The sequence below is a fragment of the Cygnus atratus genome, chromosome 1 (genome assembly GCF_013377495.2).
Source record: "Cygnus atratus isolate AKBS03 ecotype Queensland, Australia chromosome 1, CAtr_DNAZoo_HiC_assembly, whole genome shotgun sequence".
In the NCBI taxonomy this organism is placed as follows: Eukaryota; Metazoa; Chordata; class Aves; order Anseriformes; family Anatidae; genus Cygnus; species Cygnus atratus.
Window position 1 is genome coordinate 53,893,868 of NC_066362.1, and position 27,033 is coordinate 53,920,900.

The 27,033-nt window shown below is 52.6% G+C and overlaps 1 protein-coding gene across 1 annotated transcript; it reads right to left on the minus strand.

Moving 5' to 3' along the window:
- Positions 1–1,906: 1,906 nt before the first annotated feature.
- Positions 1,907–26,754, minus strand: SGSM3 (small G protein signaling modulator 3). The gene is made up of 22 exons (XM_035551689.2): positions 26,652–26,754; positions 18,572–18,641; positions 17,205–17,290; positions 15,937–16,003; positions 14,611–14,819; positions 14,363–14,470; positions 13,882–14,025; positions 13,293–13,488; positions 12,920–13,065; positions 12,279–12,506; positions 11,570–11,624; positions 8,227–8,354; positions 7,836–7,991; positions 7,189–7,243; positions 6,858–6,907; positions 5,683–5,835; positions 5,529–5,599; positions 5,349–5,397; positions 4,949–5,034; positions 4,529–4,651; positions 3,432–3,492; positions 1,907–3,071 (listed from the first exon to the last, which is right to left on the minus strand). Exons 2-22 carry the CDS (start codon positions 18,576–18,578, stop codon positions 2,988–2,990), a joined length of 2,262 nt encoding a protein of 753 aa, XP_035407582.1. The 5' UTR covers positions 18,579–18,641; positions 26,652–26,754; the 3' UTR covers positions 1,907–2,987.
- Positions 26,755–27,033: the final 279 nt, after the last annotated feature.

Genomic DNA, 27,033 nt, shown 5'->3' on the forward strand with positions numbered 1-27,033 from the left:
TGCCCCCCCCCCCCCCCAGTTGCTTAAGCTCCTGTCCTGTCATGAAAATCAGAATAACTGGGACTGGTGGAGAGCCCCCCCCCTTGCTCCTTCCCTACATCACTTCCCTGGCCCTGCACCATTTTGGTGGTTGCTCCTGGAGCGAACTGGGCAGCAGGCGCCTGGTACGGAGCCGTAGAGCAGCGAGCGCAGCAGAAGTTATGTTACAGAGCTCCCAGCAGCTCGGGGCTGCCTGGGGGCCGTGCTCTTTGCAGCACAAAATTTTGGAGACTGGGCAAGGGCTGTGTTATGTCCTGTTCCCCCCCCCCTCCCCCCCCCAGCCCGGCAGCTGCCCAGCCATGGGACCATGTGGGCACAGGAGGCAAGTGGTTTCTTATGAGGAAAGTATGGTGGTGTGGTGGAAAGGGGGTAGGAGGATCTTCCCTCCAAGATTTTAAAGGCTAATGGGGAAAAAAATGAGGCTGCCTTTTTGTCATACTTTGCAAAATCAGCTCCTTTTAGCCCGCAGTGAGCTCAAGTTTAACCCCCCCCCCAACCCAGCTGTGTGATTTCTTTTGTACAAGTAATTACCAAGTGGCAATTAGTAAATACAGAATAAAAGTATCCAAGTGCAATTTGCTCCTGCAGGAGGGTGGGAGCGCTCCACCTGCAGTCCCAGCCCTGGGTCCTCGCTCAGGGCCAGGCGCCCCGCTCCTTGCTGGCAGAGGTGCCAGCGCCAGTTACCGATTTCACCCTTCCCCTGGGTGGGTAGCAAAATGAGGAGCTCCCAGGCGCTCCCCTTCGCCCTCACCTCCCCACCTTGACTCGTGAAACCTGTAGGAATTGAATAATTTGCCCAATGTACTTGAAATTGGCTGAGGAAACCCGTGAACCTGCCAGAGCCCCTCTGCACAAAGGGCTTCTGCCAGGAGAGCAAACAAAAACCTCGTGGCCAGGGGCAGGGGGAAGACGGTGTCTTGTCCCAGGAAATCACAGAGAGGTCTTTTCCCTGAGACGTGCCCAGAGCAGGCTAGCCCAGTTCTCTGCTTTCTTACTATTATTTGTTTGAATAATAGTTCAATAGTTCTTTGTTGGAAGAGGTATTCCCCTGGAAGTACAGTTTTGCACCCACTGGGAAAAGAAAAAAAAAAAGTCTGATGTTCTGCCTCTACCTTGAATGTAATCCTGAATCTTTCTGCTGTAACCACTACTTGTTTGTAATGTGTATTTGACTAGCACGCACTCTCCCTTCCACTATGCAGCAAACGGCGCGGGGTGGGCAGCACCGCCTGAGAGGGACGGTGCTGGGGCATCGGATCCAGAGCGAGTATTCAACTGGAAAAGGATAAGAGTGACAAGTTAACGGGGGAGAGAATGGATCTTTAAATTGAATTATTTTTTCAGTTACAAATATTTGAAAAAGAAAAATCCATTTTATTAAAAAAATTCCAAACAGCCACGTGCTCAAAGACGTCTCTGCTGTGCTTTGCTGCTGGGAGGGCCTGGGGCCACTCTCCCTCTTCCAGCTACGGGTGGGGGACCTGCCTGCTTCACTTGGAGAAGCCCAGTCACCTGCAGACACTGCTGCTGGCCACCACCAGCCCTAGTTTCTGTCAGCCCCTCTCCCTTTGCTGAGGGCCCCTGCCCTGCACCGTCCCTATACCCCTTTGGTTTCGAGTACTTCCAGCTTTTCAGGGGCTCCTGGGGCTCTGCTGTGGGGCTGCACTTGGGCAGTGCTGGCAGCACAACAGCTCCTGCCTCAGCCGCTGGTGTGAGGAGCCCCCAGGGTGCCCATACAGCTGAGCAGACCCCCAGCTCGAAGCCGGAAGGCGTCAGTGCAGAACCAGGTCACAGTTCCCAAATGAAGACATTAGGAATTAAATCCAGTCCCGGCCCTGTGGAAAAACAAAGGCGCAGCCCAGCGCTCTCCCAAGATGCAGTTTATTTACAAACCCACGGAATAAAGGAAAGTAAGAATCTAGTGTCATTTCACGAGTAGTTTGTGCTCACAGACAAGCGCTTTCAGTAGAAAGTCACAGACTCCATATCCAGAGCCACCACCACAAAGCAGCAATTCTCCACTCCCGACCTGTCCCTGCCGCCACCGCAGGGCCAGGAGGACGAGTTAGTCTCCCTGAGCCAGCTCCGACCTGAACCCCATCCTGAGCTACAACAGTGCCAAAATATACACACGGTCCTGGAGATAATTTACAGCTTTTTGGTTAACAGTAAAAATCACCTAGAGACTAAAATGACAGCATGAAACACTCGTTTTTGTTTTTTAGGGGAGTGTTGGTTTTTCTCTGCTCGCAGAGGAGACAAGGCCCATCCCCTAAGGCTGTTCGGCGGTACCAGGCTGGTGCAGTCGGGCAGCGCTTCTCAGCACCCCACCCGCCAGAGCACTGGGACGAGGCCGATGCCGGTTCCCCTTCCCTGCCCCGGCTCCAGGTCAGGGGAACTCGTCCAAGTGCTTCGGGCTTCGCCTCCCCTCTCCCCGATGGAGGCGAGCCCCCGGCTGGCCAGGAGCAGCCGCGCCGGCCCTGCTCCCACAGCCCGATTCCCCCCCCGCGTCCGCGGTGCCTCCTGCCCACGGCACCGGCTTCCGCAGCCCGAAGCCACCCCACGAGGGCTGCCCCTTCCCCGCAGCGACAGCAGCGCTCGAAGCACGCGCAGCTGCTGGCCTGCAGGGCCCCGCCGCTCACCCCCTGCGCTGGGGGGAGGCAGGGAAACGGGGGTTGCAGAGACAGGGAAGGCCGGGGGGGACGTTGGTTTTTCTGGCCGGAGCACACTTGTCGCTGTGCAGCATCAACCTTGACCATCGCCGCCCTCGGGTCTGCAGCTCGGCCTTGTGGCACTGCTGCCGTCGGTGCCCGGTGTGCCGGCAGCCCCCCGAGGGGGATTTTGTCACAGGTACAAGCGTGGGGAGGGGAGGGGGTGTGAGATGACGGGGGTGGGGGAGAGGAGCGTGTGCCGTTGAGAAGGTTCCCCGGGCCGGGGCGGGGTGTGGGTCACCCGTCTATGTCCCAGCTGAAGAGATGGTGCTTCACAAGCATGTCCTGCACCCCTTCCTTCAGCGGCTTCTTCTCCTTCTCCTGCAGGGGGACAGAGACCCGGGTCAGCGCGCCGCGCCCCGAAAAGCGAGGGGGAAGCATCTGCAGGCGAAACGCAGGCACGCCGAGGTCCCCAGCAGCCAGGCAGCGCGGCCTCCTGCACTGCCCACCTCCACGCCGCCGAGGCGAGGCAGGGAGAGGCCCTGCGGTTTGGAGAGCACCGGGGAAGGGAGGGGCCCGCCACTTCCCCCTGCCCCAGCCACGGGGCCGGGCCTGGCAGGGAAAACAGCTCCATCCGCAGCCTCCGACCCTGCCTGGGGACAGGACAGAGATCCGGGCTGGGAGAGGAGGCGGTGAGCGCAGCCCCCAGCGGAAGGAGGGAAGGAGATGCTGCCCACTCACCTCCCTCTTTATCGGCAGCTCCCAGTCCTGAGACAGGCTGAAGGCGAATTTGCAGAGGACTCTGAAATGGAAGGAGAGGAGGGCGGTAACGCACGCACCCGGGCACACACCCAGAGCACACTCCCAGCCCGTGCCCGCAACTGCTGCCCCGAGGCGCACAATTGCACCAGCCTGCCCTAGAAAAACACCCAGCTTACAAGGGTGGGGATCCGCGTTTGTTGGCGCTGACAGAGCAGCACCAGCCACTCATCCCTGCTTTCCGCCTCCTCCTTGGACTTCCCATCCTGCCAGTCCCAGGCTGGAAGAGAAGCTTGAAAACGTGACTCAAGTGCAACCCCTACAGAGCCCGGCACAGCAGCGCAGCCCCGAGCTCTGCTACGCCACGGACACAAGCGGCTGAGGATGCGCGCAGCTGGCAGCGGGGGCTGGCAGGGCTCTCTCCAGAAGCAGACCGCGGCTAGCGGCACCCCACTTTTCGCACCCATCTCTCTCCCTTGCCCTGGAGTAAGAGCAGTGTCCTGAGCCCCGTGCTGCAAGGGGACGGCACGCGGAGCTCCCTCGCTGGACCCAGCTTCGAGCAGGGGCTGGGGACACGGCCTCAGCCCTGCCCTGAGGACTGGGGTGCAGAGCTCGGACCCCTGGCACCAGGCTGCTCAGGCCTCTTCTTCCTCAGTCCTCCCCACCCTTCCAGCCGTTCAGCAGCAGAACAGGAACAGGGCACCCCAAGCCGGGGGTACACGGCCCTGCTCCTTGCTGGCAGAGGGTTTGGAAAAGGTGGAGTGTCTCCCTCAGAGCAGGTGCGGGGCTGTCTTGTTTTTGGCCAGGATGGAGGAGGTTGCTGGCAGGCAGATGCTGCCGGCTTGTCACGACAGCTCCCCGGGAGCCGGGTTCTGCCCTTAATCAGGCAGGCACGGTGCATCCCATTTAGCTGTCTAGACAGTCGCTGCTGCCTCAGCACACGGAAAGAGATCTCCGCAGAGGATGTCTGGGCAGCCCGCGCTGCTGCTGACTGGAGAGGATCCAAAACCTGCCACGGTGAAGCCTGTCTCCTGCAGGGGAGGAGGAAATCCACGCGAGGCCCAAGGGGACAGACTCACCTCAGCTCACACTTGATCTGCACCCAGCCGGGACTGCGCAGGAATGACCAGGGATGGAACCACTTCTCCACGGTCTGCAGGCTTGAGCACAGCACCTCCAGCCACAAATGTAGCACTTGCTCGCTGCAGCGATGGGGTGGAAGCACGTTATTCAGCTGAAGCCATGGAAAGAAGCTCTGTCCCTTCGGGACAGGCTGTTTTCAGCCCCAGCCTTGACCCCAGCCCACAGCCTTTGTCCCCGTTGGGAGAAGAACACCCCAGCTAAACCCCTATGGGTTGCACTCAGTGGCTGTAGTGAGAGGGAAACAAGTCCCTGCAGCCGAAGGTAGATCCAAAAAACCGCTGCTCATGAGCCTGCTGTGCCCCCTCCCAAGCTCCTCGCACCCACGGCGCCGAGGGTGACAGGACCGGGCGACTCACTTGAGTCCGACACAGATGAGGGAACGAAGTTTCACGTCCATCTGTGCGTGTGCGGCGTCGTGCGTCATGTTCACAGCCTGAACTGCCTGGAGGGCAGGAAGATGTGGTTACTGCCTCCTCGCAGCTCAGCCTCAGGCTGAGCCGAGCTGAGCGGCCGTGTCAGCAGCACAGCCAAATTCTGCCCTCTCCAGAGCTCCCCAGCGTGCTCCCCACCCTCACCCAGTGCCACCCATCCACCAGCATTACAGGGGCTGAGGTTGCCAGACAGTTCCCCTTTCTGCCTTTCCCCAGTCGGGGAAGGTCAGGGAGACTCTCAAGCACCTCCCTGAAGGGCACTGCCCTCCAGCAGCCCCTACAGGAAACATCCCTACATTACTGGCTGGGCTGGGGCAGCACTCACCCGGTAAAGCAGCTCCTCTGGAGTGAGGACTTTGCCGTCTTCATCGAGCCTGAAAAGATCACAGCACCCAGCTACTAGGAGGCTGGGGCACCTTCCCAAGGTGGAGAGCAGCAGCAGCTTGATGGGCACGCAGGAGCAGGGCACAGACGCTGCTGCTTGGCGTGAGTAACGTGGCCTTACCTGTAAGTCTTGCAGAGCACGAGGCGAGAATACACGGAGTCAAAGTCCCTTTCCACTTCCCTGCTTGCAGCCTAGGAAGGCAGAGGGACAGTCAGCACACACCGCCCTACAGCCCCTTCACCGCAGCCCCACGAAGGGAAGGGAGACGCCTCACCTCTTCGATGAACAGCCAGGGGTGGCAGGCGCCCCCCAGCAGCGACGGCTTCTTCAGTCCGTGCTCAAATATGGACTTGAGGGCTGGACAAAGCGTGCCTCGCACCAAGTCCGTCACCCCTTCCGTGACCGAGTCGTCGCCAGCAATGGAGTACTGAGGAACACCAAGAGCCAGCTCTCAGTGCACGGAGACAGTGCATGGAGGTGGCGTGCCCACCTACAGCTGCTCCACACACACCTCCTTCACTCCCAGGCGCACATCAGCCCCCTCCCTCAGCCCTTCGTGATCTTATGTAAGGCATCACGGCCACTTTTGTGCCTAGTGCCACAGCAGGATGCCGGAGCAGTGACACCAACGCCATCCCATCAGCATGCAGCGTAGGGGAACTGCTGCAGTCTGGTGTAAGGCTGTCTGAGCTAAGGGAAGGACAGAGGCACGCAGGGAGGGTCTTCGGGACTCTGTGAGCTGCCGAAGGTCAAGACAAACGGGGGTAGGTGAGAACTCCCTGGTCAGCTGGAGTGTCACTCCGAGGTGTCACACTGACGTGCTGTTATAGAGGGAAGCAAGTGGGATGTCTGCCGACAGGGACATCTCTTGGGTTCTCCGGTCACCCTTCGAGCCCTTCCTCACTCCCCAAATGGCGAGGAGGACAGGATGAACAGGGCTTTCTCCACTACCCTGCAAGCTGCCTAGAGCTGATGACATCTGTCTTCTGACAGTTACCCCAGCCTCGGGGCCATACGGAGGTATCTGCTCTAAATAGCTGGCATCTCACCGCTGCTGGACGCAAGAGGAACCAAGACAGCGCTCCCTCGGGCGCAGCTGCTGGGGGAGAATCCACTGTGGTGACCAGAAAGCACCGGCAAGATCCACAGGGACAGCCTCAAAGGAGGAAGAGAGCACAGGCAGAGGGAAGCAGGCAGAAACACTGCCCACAGAATCCTGCTGCGTGCCTGCCTTATGATTTCTCAGCTTTCCCAAAGCCGGTCTCCAGGCACGGCACTCAGCTCCCCGCAGCCCTGACCGTCTGCTTGGCCAGCATCAGGAAGCTGAGCAAACAGGCTTAGGAAATGAGCTGCTTGATCACATCACCAGCTGCTCAGCAGAGAGTGAACAAATACACCCAATGAGGGCAATACACAGCTCTTTTCAATTATTATTATTTTCTTAATTACCTCTTTGCTTCTCTCATCCAAGATCTCCACAAATTTTGCAGGAAACCAACCTACAAAGAATGGACAAAAGAGGTGAGCCTAACGTAGCCACTGAGAAACCCTACACAGGGGAGATGAGATACCAGTGGAGGCTGAGAATAAATCAGAGTTCATGGAGTCCATCCCCAGAGAAGGAAGCAAGCAGCCTGAAAAAATCACAAGAATTCAGGCAACTGCAAGAGGAAGCCAATTACAGGATACCGCCCACGAGCAGCAGAGATGATTTGCACCCAACCACCATCCTTTGCATCCCACCCTGCTCCCTGCCCAGCGCAACCTGCCCCGCTCTCACCTCTCAGCCCATTCAGCTCTCCCACCCAACAGTGCTCGTCCTTCTGGGAAATGATCTGAAAAACAGGGAGTGGGAAACAGCGGTTGAAGAGCGTCAGACGACGACTTGCAAGCAGCAAGGAATGGAGGCAGGACACAGAACTTTCTCCCCACAGGCGAGTGTGCAGTGCCAGGAGGGCTACAGCTGCCTGACTGTGTGCACAACGAGGAACTGCTTTCTTCTCTTTTGCCAATGCCTTAATCTCGTGTGGTCCAGGGTTTTCAATGGCAAAAAGCTACTGCAGACACAATGCCACCCCCTTTTTCCCCAATTCTAGATGGGATGCCCACAGCTAAAAGGCAAACGGATGCTTTTACAGCCTTACCACAGCATGGTGTCAGGTGTTGAATTGGGACCAAATCAAGCTTTGGCTCTACTGTGTGGCAGCCAGGAAAGGGACTTTGTAGTTGTGTTGAGAATGCCCCAAAAAACAACACTCACATGAACATCCTGCCTCATCCCCAGAACCACCCGCTGCCTCCCTCGGACCCCTAAGTACTCTGAGCTGATCTCCTCCCTGGTTTCCCTGCAGAAGAGGCAGCGCAGCATCCCAAACAAGCTGGGTCTGCCCAGTCCTGCCCCGGTGCCTCTCGCGGAGGCCCACGCACCGTAATGATGTCGTTCTTGCGGAAGCCCAGCTCGTCGTCGTCGTGGCGCTCAAAGTCCAGCAGAGCCTTGGCGCGGCGCCGGCGGTTGCGGGAGCAGGCCACGTAGTTCTCGTGGTCCCGCTGGTGGCTCTCCATGCTGTAGTCCGGAGTCAGGTCCTGGCACGCACACGGATGCAGAGCAAAGAGGAATGAAAACCAGCAGATGACTCCCAGCTGATCTACCAGAGCTTACCCTCGCCTGTTCCCAAACCCTTCTAGCAAGCAGACGACATCCCGGCACAGCCCTCCTCCACCAGAGATGGGCTGAGCAACCCTCCCCTTCCACCCGTTACACCCAGAAGTTCCTTCTCGAGCCCACACGCTCCAGGAGCACGCGGCAGCTCCCACTCACAATGCTGCAGTTCTTGGGATCCACGCACTGGAAGTGCCGGGCCACCTGGAGGATGGCCTCGCGAAGGTCAGCCACCAGCTCCGTCTGCTTGATGTTCTTGGCTTTCAGTGCCTCCAGGTCGTCGTCCCCTGGTGGAGCCCACGCAGCCAGAGGGAAGGTGAGGAAAGGAAACCAAGCATGAGATATTTATTTTTTATTAGCATCAGAAATCAAACAAGCCTGTCTACGTTACGGCAGGTACTTACTGCCAATCTACTCAATAATGTAAATAAGAAGTATCAACAAAACTGTCTCAATTTTTAAGGAGCTGCTATTTCTAACAAATATATGGGACTGGGAGGATGTTGTCCTTGATCTTTCTGGGCAAGTCAGCATACCAAGCTGCTGCTGTACTGCTTCAGAGAAGTGCCTAAGCAGCACACACAGACAGCACAATGGTCAGACTCAAAACTAGGGACACTGCAAAAGTCTTCTTGAACTGAAATTGTCTTAAAACTGAAACAGCTTTTGTGCAAACTACTACTAATTTTTACACAGCATACAGGGTGAGAGCATCTCCTTCACCGAGACTTGAAAAAGATGTGAAAACCAAGATAGGCCACTTTCCTGTGTCAGCCTAGAAGTGAGAGCCATGAGAGAGAAGCTTCCATCCTTCATGACCTCAGCCTCCCTAACAGCCAAAGTTCAAAGATCTTGGTGTACGCAAATGGTTGTAAGTACAAAATAAAAGTAATCCAAGCACCTTCCAACTTTCACTAATTCCCATATAAGCTGTCAAAACTCCTATTAATTTATGCAGAAAGACACCTACTGGTATTGATTCTGTAGGCAATTAATGCATCTGAATGCCTTAACGATTGGGTATGTGATTAATCATTTGCTTCTTTTCCTAAAAAAAGATCATTTGTTTTAAATTCAGAGTGTATTTTCATAGGTCTATTTTTGCTATGCATACATGAAGAATAGCTCCTGCTTCCTGAAAAGCGATTAACGGCATCTTTTAATCACAAGTAATACTAATTAAAAAGTCCAAAACTTTAAGAACATAACTGGAAACACAATATTAGATTTAAAATGATTTTTATAATTCTTTTCCATTTGCTATATTAAATAAGAGAATCAGATTTAGACAGAGAGCATAAGAGAAAAAATGAACTTCTGAAGCGTCTGGACTAGAATAGGCTAACGCAGACTAACTCCCAGGCCAAACAATGGAAATCGACAAAAACCTCCTCCTAAGGCAACGGGGTAAGAGAGAGAGCACGTAAGAAGTCTCACTGCAGATTCAGAGAGAGAGGAAGATTGTAAATAGATAAGTGATCACGCAGACAGTGGGGGAGATTCCTGGAAAATTGATGCTGCTAAAACAGAATGTGACTAAAGAAGAAACTACAACCACAGCCACGCTAGCAGTGGGCTGCCCTCGTTTACACAGATTGCTGACTCTTTGTTTCATCATTTGGCCCCTTCTGGCCAAAATCCTGTGCTCTTCCCTCTGTACCCTGATGAATCCCACCCAATCACAAGCAGGAGAGAGAGGAAGAAAGCTCCACACCCTCCCACCTCCAAATACACAAAATACAGAGGAAAGCGACTGGGGTTTCCACCAGATTCACCTCGCTGCACCTGTGTGCGTTTCCAAAACAGGAAATGAGTGCGGGATCGGCCACGTGTGATGAGGCTCTATTTTGAGCTGCAAAGACCGTGTAGCTGTGCAGAGGAGGACTAGCTCTCTCCTGGGTCTCCTTGGTGCAATGACCATCTAACAGGAAAAGGGCAACACGTACCGCCTTTCGTTGTTTCTTTTTTCTATTTCTTTGTTAGAGATCTGATCCAACTTCTCGAGGCTCAGCGACAGAAAGCCCTGGCTGACCTCATCTCGCACAAGCACAAGAGGTCAGACTACCAACCTCCTCCAGAGGTCCCTTCCGAACAGCTCTCCAGTGATTTTATGGCCCCTGTCCAAGTTACTTCTACGTATTCATCCTCTCTAAGGAAGAATTAGGTTCTGGATAAATTCTTACTCCCACCCAGACCAAGACTAGGTACCACCAGTGGTAAAACCACTATCACACGTTTTAAATAACGTTTTAGTTACTACGAATAACATTAGGGCAAAAGCATGACAGTCACTGTACATAAAACCCACCATCAGTCATCTCAGTGATCATCAATCATCTTCCACCATCGATACATTTTGAACCCTGACCTTCAAATTTATCTTGTTGCCTGGGAATACTCACTATCACCTTCAAGGAAGGTGCTCAAACTTGGCCAAGAAGAGACTGAGACGCAAGAAAGATGCACGTGGCAGCTACGTTCCCTACAGATTCAGTTTGTACTGACCATATGATAGCATTACATAGAAGAGTTCAGGTTGCAGTAACGACCTTCCTGCCTTTCTTCACTTCTGCATGCTCAACCTTACAGCTTCACCAGTCCTGTACTGTCACCTTTATATGTAACGCTGTATGCGCGTGTAAGCAAAGCCTCTGACAATATATGAGCTTCCCAGAGACCATCAGAAAAGCTCTTCTCTGAAAAGACCAGTAAAACTCAGCTTTAAATTTATTCAGGCCATTTCAACCACAACAGGAACATTATTTAAACCTTGTAAACTCAGTACATTCTCTTTCCCCGGAAAAACAAATTTCTGTGGTGAGATGTAGCAATTTCAAGACAGCTAGCCAGTTGCACAGAAGGTGATGACGGTGAGGTTTACGATAGAAAAGGCTATTACAAAAGCCACAGAATAAGTTATTTTTGTATCTATGCAAAACCTATCCTGGCCACGCGCTTTCTGGACGTAAGTTGGGTTAGCTCATAAGCAGTGAGAATTAAGAATCAAAGATGTTTGTTCACGACATCGAACTCTTGTAGCGGGTAAGGGGAAGGAGCATCAGTGATGTCTGCATTTTGAAATTTCGACTTAAAAAACTTGATGGGTGACCCACCGGACCATCCCGTCCTGTCTCACATCTTCAGAGATGATGTTCCTGAGCTCAGAGGAGCAATATCAGGAGACTACAACATACGGCCCACGGACTGCACGTGGTCTGCCAGAAAATGTGTTAGAGCACTGGGCAGTGCAAGGAGGATGTTGCACAGGGCTGAGCTGCAGCCCACCGTTAGTCACCACTTAAGGACTTACCAACAGATTTGAAACTCACTTTCTGAGCTCAGACCAAAGCAAGCGAATAGAAAACTGCACTTCTTCCCTCTCGTCCTTCGGTTCTAGCTCCCTATTCTCCTCTTCCCAGCATTTCCCCGCGTTGCTCACCACCCTCCCTCCTAGGCTGCTAGATCCATCCGCACCAGGCGATAGGCACAGGACTGTCCTTACCGAAAAGCAGAGAGGTAATGCCAGATTTCCTGCGCTGAGTCCTGCGCCGCACAATCTAAGGGGGAGAGAGAAAAGAGGAAAAGAAGAAAAGTGCAGACATTACAGCAGATTTAGTACATGAAAAGGAAGCAACCCTCCACAACGGTCAGGTCTGAGCAAGGGGCCCTGACACTAACTGCTGGAAGGGGCAGACAAGTGACCCAGCAATTTTAGATAATTGTTCTAGTTCCAACTGCAATGAATCAGCTCTCCTGCTTGATCTGCTCCATGTGCAACAAGTTATTTATAGCTCAATTATTACGAAAGCATAATTGAAGTTCAAGAATCAACCATGATTCAACTGAATAATTTTAGTTTTAATTCTACCTGTTGCCCGAAGCAGTTCCACACGTAATTGTATTTAGATTTCTAAGTGGATGCCCATTACGTTTCAGAATTGCAGGACTGTCTGCTGATAAGCATACAGATGAGCATCAAGAATATATCTTCTACGCAGGCTTGACAAACCGGAGCTGCTACATCTGCAACTGCAGACTGCAGTCTGAGGTTAAACACAGATGTATTTCTTTTTCAGCTTCTCAAAGGCTGCTGCTGTTTTCTGACTCCCTTCCAGAGTTATTTTAGCATATCAGTTTCTCACTAATGCCTTAATCCCATTCCTACTCTACTTTGTGTGCTCAGATTAGTTCCGAGCAATCCGGGCGCTCACTTTGGACAAATTGTTGACAGTGGTGCTGGAGTTGAGCAGCTGCCCTTGGTCGGCAATGAGGTAGGCCAAGTGTTTTCGGCGCTGGGTCTCCACCGCCACGTCTGTCAGCGAGCCCGCCACGCGCATGGCCTCCCGCAGCAGCACGTCGGCATCTTCAATCTGGCTGGGGATGTCCGACAGCGTGTTGAAGATTGAGGCAGAGTTCTCGGACTGGATCAGCTCATCCTCCTGCAACGATGCAGTCATTTTACCACACGGAACGGTGAGCATGACGGCTATGCTCTTGGGGCTGCTAGATGCGATTTTGCACTCAGCGCACAGCCTGGGTACTACTCTACTGCACTGAGGTCTGCTCCCAGAACTTTATCTGACATCCACCATTGAAATTAAAGTCAAATCAACAAAACAGAAGCTATTCTGCCAGAATTAGGTAGAGCAGGGATCTTCCTGGGGTCAAGGAAAGGGAAACTACTCAGTCTCACATGCTGCGTAGCACCTGCTGTGCTCTACCTTCCCCTTGCTAACCTCTGCCCTTCACACATTCCCAAACCACACAGAGGAAGTGGATACAAAACCTTGCCCCTAAAATTTGCCATTAAACCCTGAAATACTATAAAGAAGGAAGTGGGGGTAGGAGTTACCTTCATGCTGAGCATGCCCAACGTGAGCTGGAACAGCACCAGGGAGCCCTGGTAGAAGAAGAGGTCCCAGATGCGCAGCAGCAGCTTGATGTGGACGACGCTAGCGAATGAGGTGAGGAACCAGTGCAAGGTGATCAGGGACAGCTCTGTGAGTAGAGACACAGAAAGGAATCACGACAGGGGAATTCAGCCAACCCGTGGGGATGGACTCCTCCGAGTGCTGCCCTCCCAGCTTAAAGACGACCATGCATGGCCACGGCCTCCAGAGCCAGGAGGTTTGCTCCCAGCTCTGCCATTCTCCCGTTGTAAAATAAGGACAGCAATCTCTGCCTGCACACCACCCTGTCCAGAAAAGCTACGGGCACATTTTTACCAATGTCGTGCTCCTGGAGCAGCTTGTCCAGGCGGGGCAAGTACTGCACGATGAGCTGCCGCAGGACGCGCTGGTCTGTCTGCACCCCCATCAGGGTGGTGCTGAAGTAGGAGGCAGGAACCAGCTCTTCAATGATAGCGCACATCATCCAGAAGGCATCTTCTTCTTCCAGGAAGAGCAGCAGAGAGGCAGCCACCTGGGATTTTGAAGGAAGACAGACTGCATGACGAGCCTGCAGAGTAGAGGAACATCTTTCCCTTCCTCACACAGACCTGTGCCTAGGTGACCAGAACCTTCCTTCCTCTCTGGCAGCATTCCTGTGGTCTCTCCCATGGAAGGGATTTCTCCTCAGAGAGAGGAAGTCTGTCTGTCCCTCCCCCACAGACGGACCGAATTATTCCACACCTTTGGACACTTGGTGTTGCTCTGCTCCACCTCTCCTACGAAAAAGTGTTCCATGCAGAATGGATTTCCCTTCAGCTAGTCTGGAGGCCACAGTGTCTGGTAGCACTGCCTCAAATCACTTAGTCCAGCACAGCTGCCACAGACAGAATGACCCCATTGCAAAAACACCACGAAAGCAACTCACCATGCCGGTGCCTTGGCAATATCCAATCTCGGGGTAGAGCCAGGCAAGTCCCCGTAGGATCCTGCGTAGCCGTGGCACCCCAATACTGTTCGTGTTGGAGAAGCAGGCGTTGCTGGGCATCGTGCGGAGCAAGTCCTTTTCAATCTGCCAGACAGCCACGAACAAGGAAACGGTCACGTGGCAGCACCCCGATTGCCTTCTGCTCTCTGTACTTATCCACGGCTCCTTGCCTCAGGGAACTCTGCTTCCCTCCACCCATTCTCAAGTCCTTAAGGACTGAAGAAGATGGCCCTGTCCAAGCACCCAGGGCCAGTTTAATAGCTTTCACTAACACGTGCAAAAAAAAGCCAGTCAGACAGCAGCTTGGCGGCTCCCGATACTTGTCGGAACTCAGCCCCTGGCTTTACCGCTTAGAACAGCAGGCATGCCGGTGGGGGAAATTTCATCTGCCGCCCAGTTGGCACTAGGCAGTCTCTCTCACCTGTTTTGCAGCAATGGTCTCATCGTTAGAGCTGTTTTTCACGATATCCCGATACGACATCTCGGAATTTCTCTTCTTCTGCAAGGCCCCAGAAAGGCGCATCCACAGCTGAACAGGGAGAGGAAGAGCCACTGAGACACAGCCACGGAGAGCCATTACCTGGCACCCTCTGACCAAAAGAGAGCGGTCTTGTTCCTCTGCCTCCCACTCTGGGCAGGGGGGTCTGCCCAGCCAGGCAGCACTCTCACCTGTGGCCTCATGCTGTGTGGGATGCCAGCCAGCACCAGCGAGCGCAGCTTGTCTGAGCGAGGCAGGGTGACCTCGATTTTGTCCCAGGTGAGGTCGCCCACGTCGTGGTTGTGCGTGAACTCCAGGTGAGCCTGCCACTTGAGCCTCTGCTGCGGCTCCTCTGCCAGCGGGAGCCCCAGGAGCTTGCTGGAGTTTGTCTCAGCACCGTCTGCCTCGGCAAGGGAAGGGAAAGACACGGAGACAAGTGAGAGGGGGAACGCACAGGGGGAGGAGTCGGACATCCATCTGAAGAAAGCACACAAAAACATTCGTGTCTTCCAGCCAGAGCACGGCAAGGCAAAGCGTGGTTTCTAACTGTCTTCTCCACGTAGCAAATTTTTTGGTTGTAAGCAAAAGGCACTGAAGCCTTGAGACCTAAGAAGCTGTTGGCAGGCCTAGCCTCTATTCACTCCTGATTTACAGCCGAGCATGGCAGGAATTAAACAAGACCCTGGCAGTAGTCATCCTGCTGGGTTTTGTAAGGATCTTTAAATCAAGCTGACAAAAGCAGAGCGAGCCTCGGAGGTGACAAGCAGAAAGCCATATGCTCATGCAAGTAATGAGGCACAAAATGTTAACTTCGGGGATATCTAATCACCAAAAAAATCTTTAATAAGAACACTGGCAAATTCACAATGAGAGGGCACCTTAACCTGAGGCCATCTTTCTAAAATATACTTTAGTGCCGGCACAGGTTTGACGTAAGGCATCCTTCATCCTAAAACAGACCCCAACAAAGCAATCCAAATCTTTCTGCTGGCTTCATAGCGCACAAGTCCATCAAATGTTCTGTCTGAAGAAAACTGCTCTCTCTCTGTCTTGTCCTCACCTCCAGGTCATTGCTTCGAGAGGATCCTCTACAGCTCAAGGTGCCTCAGGGCACACGTGCAAACAAGTTCTGCCCTCACGTTGTATGGCCTGAGACCTGGAAATCTCCCCTCAGAGGGCACAAAGAGACCCCACTGGGAACTGGGAAAGCTGCCCTTCCCCAGCACGCAGCTGCTAACGGAAATGGCAACTTCCCCTTAACTTTCATCCCTCCCGTACCTACACCACAGGTGTAAGGGGACAGGAACGGCTCTGCTGCATATCCTGCTCCAGACCCCACCAGGCCAGCACAAGTAATGCAGGGCCTTTAACAGCAACAGCGACACGGAAAAAAGCTGACCTGTAAGTGGACAAAACCTAGCCCGGAGCAGCTGCAAAGTCACCCTGCCACACTCGGAAGCACGGGCAGGGCTGCGCCCCGGCCACGTCGGAAGGGGGAGGGATGGGGCTGGCTTTACCTTCCTTATCAACTCGGAAACCGAATTCGTCGTAGTGGAACTCGGGCTGCTCGATGGACTCTTCTTTCTGGGGGACGTGAGGAAGGAGAACAGACACTTTCACCACTCCAGCACTGCACAAGCGAACAGATACAAGCGGATACCGCCCCGTCCCACCGCACTGAGCCCTCTGAGCGACTGCGCTCCTTGCCCTTTTGTTTTTGATGCCTCCCACCACAATTCCCAGCTGGGGAGGTGCTGCGTGCTATCCCCGTTTTGACTCCTCCGTGGAAGATGCGGAGCTCTGCCTTCCAACCCGCACAGGTTTTCCCAGCAATCACTTTTCCAGCAGTACATGTGCTCGAGCACAGCATCGTATCAAGACGAGGACTTCCCACCTGGAGGGGCACACAGCCCTCCTCATGGGCTAAGGAACCTACACATCAGCTCCAGAGGTCTCTGTCTGCATCTCTGAGACACAGCAGCACGTACACTAGGTGACAGGACACTGCAAATCCAGCTCCCTGCATTGCCCCATCCCCTGCCTGTTGCTTTCAGCGCTCTTCTCTGAAAGACAGCAGGCGAAACTGGGATTTGCACCTAGGAAGCAAGCCCAAATTACAGGCCAAAGGGAATTAAGTTCCAGGACCCAAATCTCAACTTCCCTCATCTGTGCTGGTGGCTGGCACTGGGGCACGTACACCGGAGGTTACAGCCAGAAGGTTTTTGTAGGGAGCGATAACCTACAGGTGCTTCCATTTCCTACAAGCCCGCCTGCTCATCCCACGGGGTCTCACAAGCACTGCTCTAGCACAGCTCCCAAATCAGCTTCAACCTGCTTCTCTGGGCGCAGCTACCTTCGGCAAACCCTGCGGGCAGGTTACAAAATTCCAGGGCTGCTTCCTTCCTTCCTGCTCTGCCCACCTGGTGGCAAGCCTCGAGGCGAGCGCTTCCTGTCGTGCGCAAGCCGCCCACAGCAGCTTGATGGTGACAGAGAGTCCCTTCGAGTGTCAACAGTTTCACAGTGGAGCAAGAGTTGCAAAACGGCAGGGCAATAATTCACACAAGTTTCTCTATGCTCTGCAAGATCCTCTTGCGAGAGCCAGCATGCACCCACAGAACAAATGAAGTTCGAGTAGCAAACAAGTGTCCGCAACCAAACCACTGGCGGAAGAGTGCATCTCTCCCTCCTTTCCCCTACGGCGTTTGGAGACCCCCCAGAAGCCACCAGAGTCCCTTTCTTTCCGCGCAGAGCCAGAGAACGTACCCCGCCCTGCCCCACGCCGTACCTGGGTGTATTTTGCCAGGATCTCCTGCGGCCAAATGCTGGGGGTGAGTGCCGAGAAGGGACCCCCAGCAGAGGGAGTGTGGTGGCCTAAACACAGAGAGATCAACACGCAGCAGTGAAAACCTGGAAGGACTCCCCGTGAACACGCACACTTGTCGCAGACTTTTCCAGCATGGAAAGGATTCACTCAGCAGTTTGTTGTCGCTGCCACTCTAGACATCGAGACAGCTTCCACTTCACCAAAGCAAGTAATTTCAGAAGGTTTTAACCATTATTACCACGCAAAAGCAGCAGGAAGGCCAAACTGAATTCTTCTCTAACAAAGGGACTTTTGGGGAACAAAATTGTTCCATGGCATCATGTTATCATCTTCCTGGAAAAGCAGTGCCAAGCCAAAGCAGCTGTTACCAAAAAAAAAATATATATATATATATATATATGAAGTAAACACCTCCTACAGACTCACAGCACTCCAGAGTTCCCTGACACTCTGCCACCCAGGCACTAAAATGGGAAATTAGAGCCCTCAGCATGACGCTCATCTGCTCCCTTTGCTGACAAAGGCCTGGGAGGCTGCTGCCTTCCCTTCAAGGTTGCCAGCCCACGCGTAGAAAGCTGCAGCAACCCAAGTATACCTATCATGGTCTCGTGTGGTGAAGGTAAGCACCTTCCCAGTCTCAGGTGGTGTCCCACTGAGCAGCTCGGCTTCCCTTGGAATAAAAGCAGACATGGAGTTTTGCAATTGAAGCAGATAAAGCATGTCCCAGGCCTTCTGCTGAGCACACCGACAAAAAGGTTTACTTGGCTGTGAAGTGAAGTCTCCCTTCGGGTTATATCCCCTGAATTGACCAGCTGGCTCAGGAAGGAAGGTGTAGCCAAAGGTACGGGGTGGGAGAGTTGGCCGCTGCAAGAGGAACACGCTAGAGGAGGCCTGTACAAAGTAAAGCTTGTAACTCAGCAGCCCACAGCTGAACTCCAGTCATTCTTCAGCCATCCGTCTGCCCCAGAACTACCACTTTATAGCAAAAATCTCTCAATCATAAGCAAGCCACCTACTTTGGGGCAAGCCTTGGGAGGAGAAGAGAACCAAATAAGTCTTATGAAAAACAGGGGAGGCAAACTGCATTTCATTCTCCTCCTTCCTCTGTATTCAACAGCTGAAGCAGGAATTGAAGCAGGAATTGAGTTCTCCCTGAATGAAAAGGCAGCTGTGTCACAAGGAGCAGGGCACTCTTCCTCCCTCTGTTTCACGCGGAGCAGTACGTTGATGAAAAGGACGTCTACTGGAATCGGTAACTTTGTTCTACTAAGCTGCAGATGAAGAAAGAAAAAGCAATCGAATACGAAGGTCCATTTTTATCTGCTTACCTGACATTGTGCTAGGTAAGGCTGAGTGGCAGAGGCTGTCCACTGGTCTCAGAGGCGAGAGGTCACTCTCCTGTTACAAACAGAAAAAGAAGAATTGATTACGAGGGCATCTTATCAATACGTATCTGAGAGCTCAGCGAGGGACAGACAGACCCCTCACGCACAAACTCCCCACAGGAAAATTAAATCCCTTAGTATTTAAGCTCCCCACAGGAAAATTAACCTTCAGAGACTGGAATTCCCTCTTGATTTCACACCTATCAGCTACAAAGAGCATGGCATCATCTACCAAATTCTGTGTGACACCACCGGCATTGCTGATTGAAAGCATGCCAAAAATCAAGTCAAATTCCATCACCTTTTCCATCACATAGTCAGTCCTGTATTTAATTATAAATACTAAAAAGCGCACACGATCATTCTCTGAATTCACCAGCCATGGAGAAGGTGAAGAGGGTTTGAGGGGTGTCTTTAGACACAGTAAGTCTGAAACAGGTTTTAGGAGTATCATCACAAAACAGGAGTGACGTGTGTTAGGCTGTGGCATAAGCTCTTGAAGGGCGCTAGGAAAGTCTCTGACAAGGCTTTTCTGTGATCAGCTGGACCAGAACGTGGAGAACATGCTAGGGAGAACCCCCTGCAATGAGCCAGGCCCCTCTGAAATGCATCAGGTGATAGAGCTCACGATGCAACAGCACACGCTCTCCTTACTTACCTGATACCAGTTCACAGCAGATTCATACAAGGGGTTTCCAGTACAGCAACAGAATAGTTTGGTAGTCAGAAACAGATATTTTAGGCTTCGAGATAATTCGTATAGCTCTGTGTGTGGGAGATGGCAAGAGCCACCTCCACCAAAGAGAGAAAGTCAGTGCCGGGATATATCAGCCACTCGAGCTTATTTAGGAAAGAACTTGGGAGAATGTTTGCACACCTCGGATGGATTTTCCAGCTTCCCCTTTTCAGTAAAGCTACTTCTGGCTGCAAACCACTCCAAGGAGGAACCCGAGGGATTCATCCGGAAGGCCTCGTCTGTGTTGTTTATAGTGCTCAGTAGTACAAGGTTACATTGCCGCTCCTGCCTTTGCATCTCAGCGAACTCTCCAGCAAGCGCTTGCAGCCTAGAAGAGCCTTGCTACAGCGCTCTCAGATAAGCAGCTAGAAAGGCATCTGGGAACACAAAAGATAAAGCTTCTTCCTCCCAGATTCAAACAGTTCTCTGCATGAGAAAGGCTGCCGTGGCTGAACAGGCACTCTGATCTTCGAACAACAACTCTTAGAGCAAAAAAAGAAAAAAAAACAAGTCCAGCTTTTGTTTCTGAGAAGTTATGTTGTCCACACAGTGACCAGCTGCTTACCTGTGAGTTCTGTAAACTCTCTGTCCTTCTATCACCCTAGCCCCACTTGCTCTCTTAGCACCAAGTTTTCCCCCAGTAAAGACATCACAAGAACTAGGAGACGAGCACCTGCACCCTCATTTCACATGGCAATGCTCACAGCACGCCCAGCAGGCAGGTAAATCTGCTGACGGGACTCATCTCCCCTTCCAACATCTCTGCGAGTGCATTTTGATGTTTTTTTTCCAGGCTTATCGCTGCCCTGCCACCCCAGCTGCTCTGTCCCTGTGCCCTGCCTCCTGCTCTCAGCCTGGTCAGCCTCATTTCCAACGACCTTTATGAGGAGCGCAGTCAGGCTGCTGCAAACTTCGTGATCTCTAGGTCAGGAACAGCCCACAGGTGGCAAGGCGCCGCAGAACGGGTTTCCGGCCCTGCCTTTTTACCGTGCCTCCTGCAGGAAGCCGTGCCAGCCCCGGGGTCCTTCTGCCACGCTTCCCACTGCCTGTGCTCCGATCCCTGACGTGTGCCGAGTGCCTCCAGCACAGAGCAGGGCCCCCAGCTCGCTGCTATCCTTCCCCGTGCCTTCAGCCCCTGCTGAACCAACCTGTTACGGAGCAGCTGGGCCAAAGGGTTGGGCGTGAAGACGAGAAAGCGGCCCATCGCCGCGTTATGAACCCGGTGCTCGGGAGCAGGGGAGGAGCGCCAAGTCCCAAGGAACACCTTCCCCTGCCCACGTCACACAGCCCGGCCTCCGCCTTGGCAGAGGTTGCTCCTCTGCCGGCCTCCCTCCCCTGATCTGCGCCGGTATTAGGGCGCTGAACTCAGTGGGCAGGTTTTTCCTGCCTCTGGTTCCTGGGGAAACCTTCCTGAAAGCCTGGCCTCCAGGAAAGCATCACCGCAACGGGGAGGAAGGTCCCTGCCGCTGGCGGGCGGCGCCCCGTGCAAGTGAGGAGAAGGACAGCTGGACATCACGAGCCCTTTCCTCTGACACAGGGATGCAAACCCAGAGCAACGACCCTTCTGGTCCAGAGACAGCGCTTACCAAAAGGGGCTCCCATGAACCTGCGAAACTGCATGCATCCAGCTGCTACAGCTAACGACGTTAGTGAAAACGACCAAAACAGTAAGGGATGCAAAGAAAATTGGATGCAAAAAACAGTGATGACAACTCCCAAACTTGCAGAACTCTGCCAAATTAAAGCCCGTTTCCACTTGTGTATTAAGAAGCATCTCCCTTGTTTAAAGACAATTCCATCTCTCCTACAAAGCAATTTTGGTCACAAAGCGGGCAGCCTTCCCTTTCCTTCTTCCTCTGAAGGGAACATCCTTTGTCACAACGCAAACGGTACCTGCTATTCGCAGTTCTACTCTTGTGAGCTCACACTTCGAACAAATCACCCCGCTGACTCCAGCTTGCCAGAGGGCGGCCACAGTGTCCGTGCGTGTACCTGCAAAAGGCGGCTGCAACGGCAGCACACGGCCAGCGTCAGCTGCGGGTGTTTGAAGCACTCGAGCTGCAACGCACCTTTGGTGGAGCTGCAAACGCACGGCACGCAGGGATACATCCAATTAGTTTATTTTCCAGGGCAGGCATCCTCTAGAAATTGATTTGCAAAGGAGACACGGAAATTTACTTCCACTTGGCAGTGCTAAGCCTCCTCTGGACGTAATTTCTCTTCCACACAGCTGCGACATGAAAGATTTCAATTACCTGCCTTCCTGCAAACACCAGATAACAATCTCCTGCCGCCTCTGTTTTACTTGCTTGCCTTCTTTTGCCACGTGACGCACTTCACCCTGCTGTGGTTGCACCTGGATGTGCTGGCCATGAATTGATGCTGTCAGGAACTTTTCGGTAGGATCTTTATTTTGGAACAAAAACTCCTTCCCACGAACGTTCTTCCTCTGATGATTTTAGCCAAAAAGAAATGAAATCCAGCAGAAAACCAGCACTAAAGCAGTGCACCTCCAGCAGGTACACTGCTGGAACGCTAAAAAGCATTTTACAAAGCAACGCTTTCGTATGCTGCAAACCCTACAACTAATAGCCATGCAGGGAGCAACCAGCAAACGTCACCAGAAGGAGCAGAACCACCATAATTCTTTCTAGACTTTCACCCACTGTCAGGGAAGCATCACACACAATCACTTCCTCTGACATTAAGTTAGCACAGGAAAGAACTCGACTTCCCACTGAACATGAAGCAACGCTCCGCACGCAGTAAATCCCACTGCCCGACTGCCGGCTGGTTTCCACTGCCCTCTACATTCTTCCTGTATTTAAAAAAAAAAAAAAAAAAGACAAAAAAGTTTTAGGAAAGACAAGTGATTGCAAAGCCACAGTCTGCATCAGGAGGCCACGTGCTTCGTTGCAGTCCTAGAAGCCTCTTCCAGCTCAGCTTTTAAACCTCAAGTAGATTGCATCTGATCTAACATCTAGACCTGTCCCTCTCTTAGAAATCAGAGAAGAAACCTGCACTGGATCAGGCAGTTCGTTTCTGCCCCCTCACTCTTGGAAAGCTTTTGTTTTCCGAGTTAAAATCCTGACTTGCAACAGGCAAGGGGAGCAGGAACCCAGCAATCCCGAACCCGGTAATTCCCCTTTGCCTTCCCTTCCCCCAGAGCCTTCCCCTTCAGGCCAGGTAGAGGCACATCCTGGAGCTGCGAATGCCATTAGTTCCTCGAGTCAATATTTGCTCTGTGTGCGTGCAGTCAGAAGGAAACTCCAGCTTCACAACTACCTACGTAGGCGACGAAGCACAGACGAGAAGCAGGCACCTCCTGCCCTCGTGTCCCAGCCCCCGGCTTTTTAGCCCTGGAAAGCAGGCGTCTGTCCTTACACAGCACGCGCTGGGCACCTGCTGAGCATGAACTGCACCGCAGTGGAGAACGTGGTTTGCCCAGACCCTTGGGATCACAAGAGGAGGAGTCTCCCCTTTCCTGGCATTCCCATTATTTGCGTGGGGAGAGGATATGCGATGGGAATACAGAGCGCTCCTCCCATCTCACATGAGGAGGTCACGCCAGACCAAGCTCTGGAACAATAGCTGAGAGCTGTTTGTTTGTTTTTTCACGTCTGCATTGAATGGGGATGGAAAAAAAAAAAAAAAAAAAAAAAGGGCCAGGACACAAACTACAAAGAGGCATCCGCTCCCACCTCTCTCGCTGCACAGCAAAACCCTCCTCGCTTCAAACGCGGCGGGACGAAACCCGTAGGTGCTAGAGGGCGGGTTTGTGAGAGCCCAAAGGGTCTTCAAGAAGGTCTTCGAGGCCGCAAAGGTGGCTTCACATTAAATACTGCTACGCAAACACAATCCAGAGGTTTCTGATTAGTGGCTAAGTGGACCCCAAACACCTTTCCGTGAGGCAATTTATTTATGTGTAATTAAAGGATGCTTTCACCCGAATAAGCATGGTGTAGGACCAGGGCACTTCGGCAGAACTCTGTAAAAACTTATTTTCCTCCCAAACTTTCCAGAAGGTGTTTCTAACCTCTGGTCCATGAACTTCTGCAAGTCTGCAAACTGTTTCTAAGATGTCTGTGAAAGCTTCATTCATGCCAGCTTCATTTGCTATACAGAAGTTTGAAAGCAAGCACTTGTTAGAGACACAGGCTTCTACAAAACCAAAGAAATACTGGAAGACATCACTGACAGCTATTAATCTGTTTTTTCTATAATCATCCAAGGCTCTCCATCACATCCAGAGCCAGCCCCACGAGCTCACCCCTGGTGGAAGTTTTATTCCCAAGCTGCTCTCATCCTACTGTTCCCAGTGGCAGAGGAACAGCCTGAAGAATGACTCTGCCTTGGTACAGCCTCTGACGGATCTGCAGAGCTTTAGTTGTCAGGGCTTGTCATTCCCACGCATGAAAGGCTAGATTCAGGTCACTTCCCCTGTAGCTGTGCTGCTCGTGCACAAATACTCTCAGCAAAAGAACCTCAGACTCACCTAGCGGGACTCTAAGCAGGTCTCACTTCATCTGGCTCCAAAAAAAATGGCTTTTCAAGGAAAATATCTCCCACAGCACTCAAAATTTATCTCCTCTGGGGCCATGTCTTTCCAGAACTCAACTTTCTGAAGAGGCTAAACACTCAAAACACCTGCCAGGATTCCAGGACTGCTTGCAAAGCTCCTTTCTAACATGTCATGTTAGACTATGCGGATCTTGCTGCTGCAGAAATTTATATGCATGGATAACTGAGAGGAAAAACAAAAGCAAACTACATGACAATCATTAGCATTTGTAAGAAAACAAGACAAAAATAACCATATTTCCTATTTCCGGAGCTCAGGAAGAATTCTTGCCCAGAACAAAAGGGCTGTCGGGTTATGGACATTTTCTCTCATCTCTGAATCATCAGGTAGTACCCAGCCAAGAAACACTGCACTGACTGGGCAGTGACAACAGTTCTCATCGTGCAAATGACAATATGCTATCTTTTTCCCTATCTCATAAACAAATATATTTTTACTTCCCCTAAGGAACTCTTTTTTTTTTTTAAAAGCCAGAACCAAAATTGCTCTTACCAGTATCACTTGTTGCAATCCTGTTTAAAAAAAAGCTGAGAGTTCCTCAGAGCCAAAACAAACGTGGCAAGACAACATCCTCCTCTTCCCTCCCTGGAGCCAGCAGCAGGACAGCAGACAAGCACGGTGAGACACAAACACTCCTCCCCAGTTACCCTGCGCGAGCTCTGCGTGTCTCAGGATTTGACTGCCTGATGAAAGGTGGCAAGGAAAGAAGTTTAAACAAGTCCTTGTGCTGCTGAGGATACAATACTGAAATGCCAACACCTTTCCAGCTCCCGAGGGACATTTGGGACACTGCACTCACCATACACAGCAAAACTTGACAACTATAGTCTCTATATCCTATTGATTTGAGCTTGGATAGGATTAGGGTCACTGATGTGATCCAGATCGCCAACTAGCAGCAGTGATCATCAGCTAGAGGAGCTGTAGGGCCACACGGCCCAGCACATCCAGCGCCTTACCTCTGACACTGAAGATAAAGTTGCAAGGACTACCCCCCCCCCCCCCCCGCCAAAGCTTTCTTCCCTTCTCGTGTTTTGGTAAGAAGTCTCCAGTTAACAGCCAGGACGATGGGCACCAACCACCCCAATCATTTCCAAAACAGTTGCAATGTCAAATGCAGTATCACTCAGGGCCAAACTCCCCGATTTCTTTGTTACAGCAGCCTGGCAAATACCAAGCACGGCAAACAACTTTGCATCACGCACGCTGATTCATTAAGAATGCAACTGAGGCCCACAGCTCATTTCATGCAGATCACTGAACCAGTAGTCCCTACTATTACCAAGCCACCTCACACAAGAGGCATTCATTTAAAGAGGCTAAATATTTTGAGTATACCCTATCTTTAAGATCTTCAAGGTCTTTTGGAACACTGAGATTTGCAGAAGATGCCATCTCACAGGAAAGCAAGCAACAGATTAACAGCACAGCAATGAAGGCATACCAAAACGACATTAGTGGAGACCCCAAAGCTGGGGGATCACTGCAGTCCTGGCAGGTGTGCTGTATTTCCCTCACCTCGCTAGCTGATGTTAGTCTATCATCCCCTTACCAGCACACTCCCTCCTCTCCGTTGCTGCTCACGTATTTCCTTCAGTCTCCTTTGGAGGGAGAGTCACTACGAATGACATCTCCCTGAGATTACCAAAATATTATCCTAAACAGGAAAAGAAGAAGGTAGTACCTGGCATTTTAGTCTTTTAAATATGGAATTAACACACCTTTATATTAACAAGACACAACCAATCCCCACTTGACCTCTTTAAATACATGCCATGCCTCTTGTCACACCCTTCCCTCCTTTTTAATTCATTAACTCTCTGGGGTAGGGATCTAACCTTCCTTTCTGCAGAGGGAAAGCCACACACACAGCATGTGCAACCGGAAAGCCGTAACGAAATAAATCTTCGTTCCAGTGGCTTTTCCTTTCCAGCACACCCCTTCAGACTCCGCAGCAGCTGAAAAACTCCTCAGGTAACCCAGCAAGCACCCGTATTCCAGCCAGCACCTCTGCCACAGCACGGCAGTGCCCTGCTCCTTCTGCTGGGCTGGGGATTTCGCAGTGCTTTTGGGCTCCAGCCTCCTGCTACCGACCACCTGATGAACACCGCTGAACACCTCACCTCCAGCAAGACTTGGCCTCTCTCTCACGTACATTAAAACCAAAGGAGCCTCCATTTCCTCACGGCACTTTTCCTACTTTATCCCTACCGCTCCCCCCCCCCAAAGCGTCACATTAAGCCATGACTGAGGCATCGTGAATCATCATGAATTAGGATGCTATGCCATCACGTACAAACAAAAAACCCACAAAGAGCACCACAGCCTACCTGTTTGGAAGAGAAGTACCTGCCTAAATGCAGAAACCCCTCCAAAAATCAGGAAGGCAGAAAAGCAGGCAAAGAGGGAAATTCTCCTCTCCTGACCCCACCAGCTCAGCGAGCAGCCCCCAGGCGCTGCCTGCACAGATTTAAACCCTTACCACCTTGCTTCTTCAGACTTCTGCTTCCCAGCTTCCTTCTAACGTGATACGGCCGAAAATCACAGGGGGGGGCATGGGGGGAGCGACAGCCCCGGCAGCCCTGAGGGGGAAGGGAAGGGAAGGGAAGGGTAGGGAAGGGAAGGGAAGCCCCGGAGGCTGAGGGGCGGCCAGCTGAGCCCCCCCCCCCGACCGAGACAGGACCCCCCATCCCGCCCAGGCTCACCTGCTCCCGGCAGCGGCGGCGGCACCCCCCCCCCTTGCCGCCCGCCCGTCCCCACTCTGCGGGCGCCCGACGCCCCGCCGGCCCCACACGCTGCTCCGGGAGGCGCTGCGCGCATGCGCGGCATCCGGGCGGCGGCACGGGGCACGCCGGGGGTTGTAGGCGGCGGCGCCGCCGCTTTCCTCAGCGCGTCTGTCGGCGATAGGGGCTCTCGGGAGGCGTGTCGCGATAAACGAAGTGCTTCTGAAGCGCTTTTTGGGGGCACTGCAGCTCTGGGGGCAATAAAGGAGGCGAGGTCCCACACCCGGCTCCTCCCGCTTCACACCGCTTCAGAGGAGGGCGATGCCTCCCCACCTCATTTTTAATAAACTTAACCTTTACAGGA

Coding starts and splice junctions, on each gene's coding strand:
- SGSM3 (XM_035551689.2), bottom strand. Junction 13,489..13,881: donor ATTGCCAAGGCACCGGCATG/GTGAGTTGCTTT, acceptor TCAAAATCCCAG/GTGGCTGCCTCTCTGCTGCT. Junction 5,600..5,682: donor CCTGGCTGTTCATCGAAGAG/GTGAGGCGTCTC, acceptor CTGCCTTCCTAG/GCTGCAAGCAGGGAAGTGGA.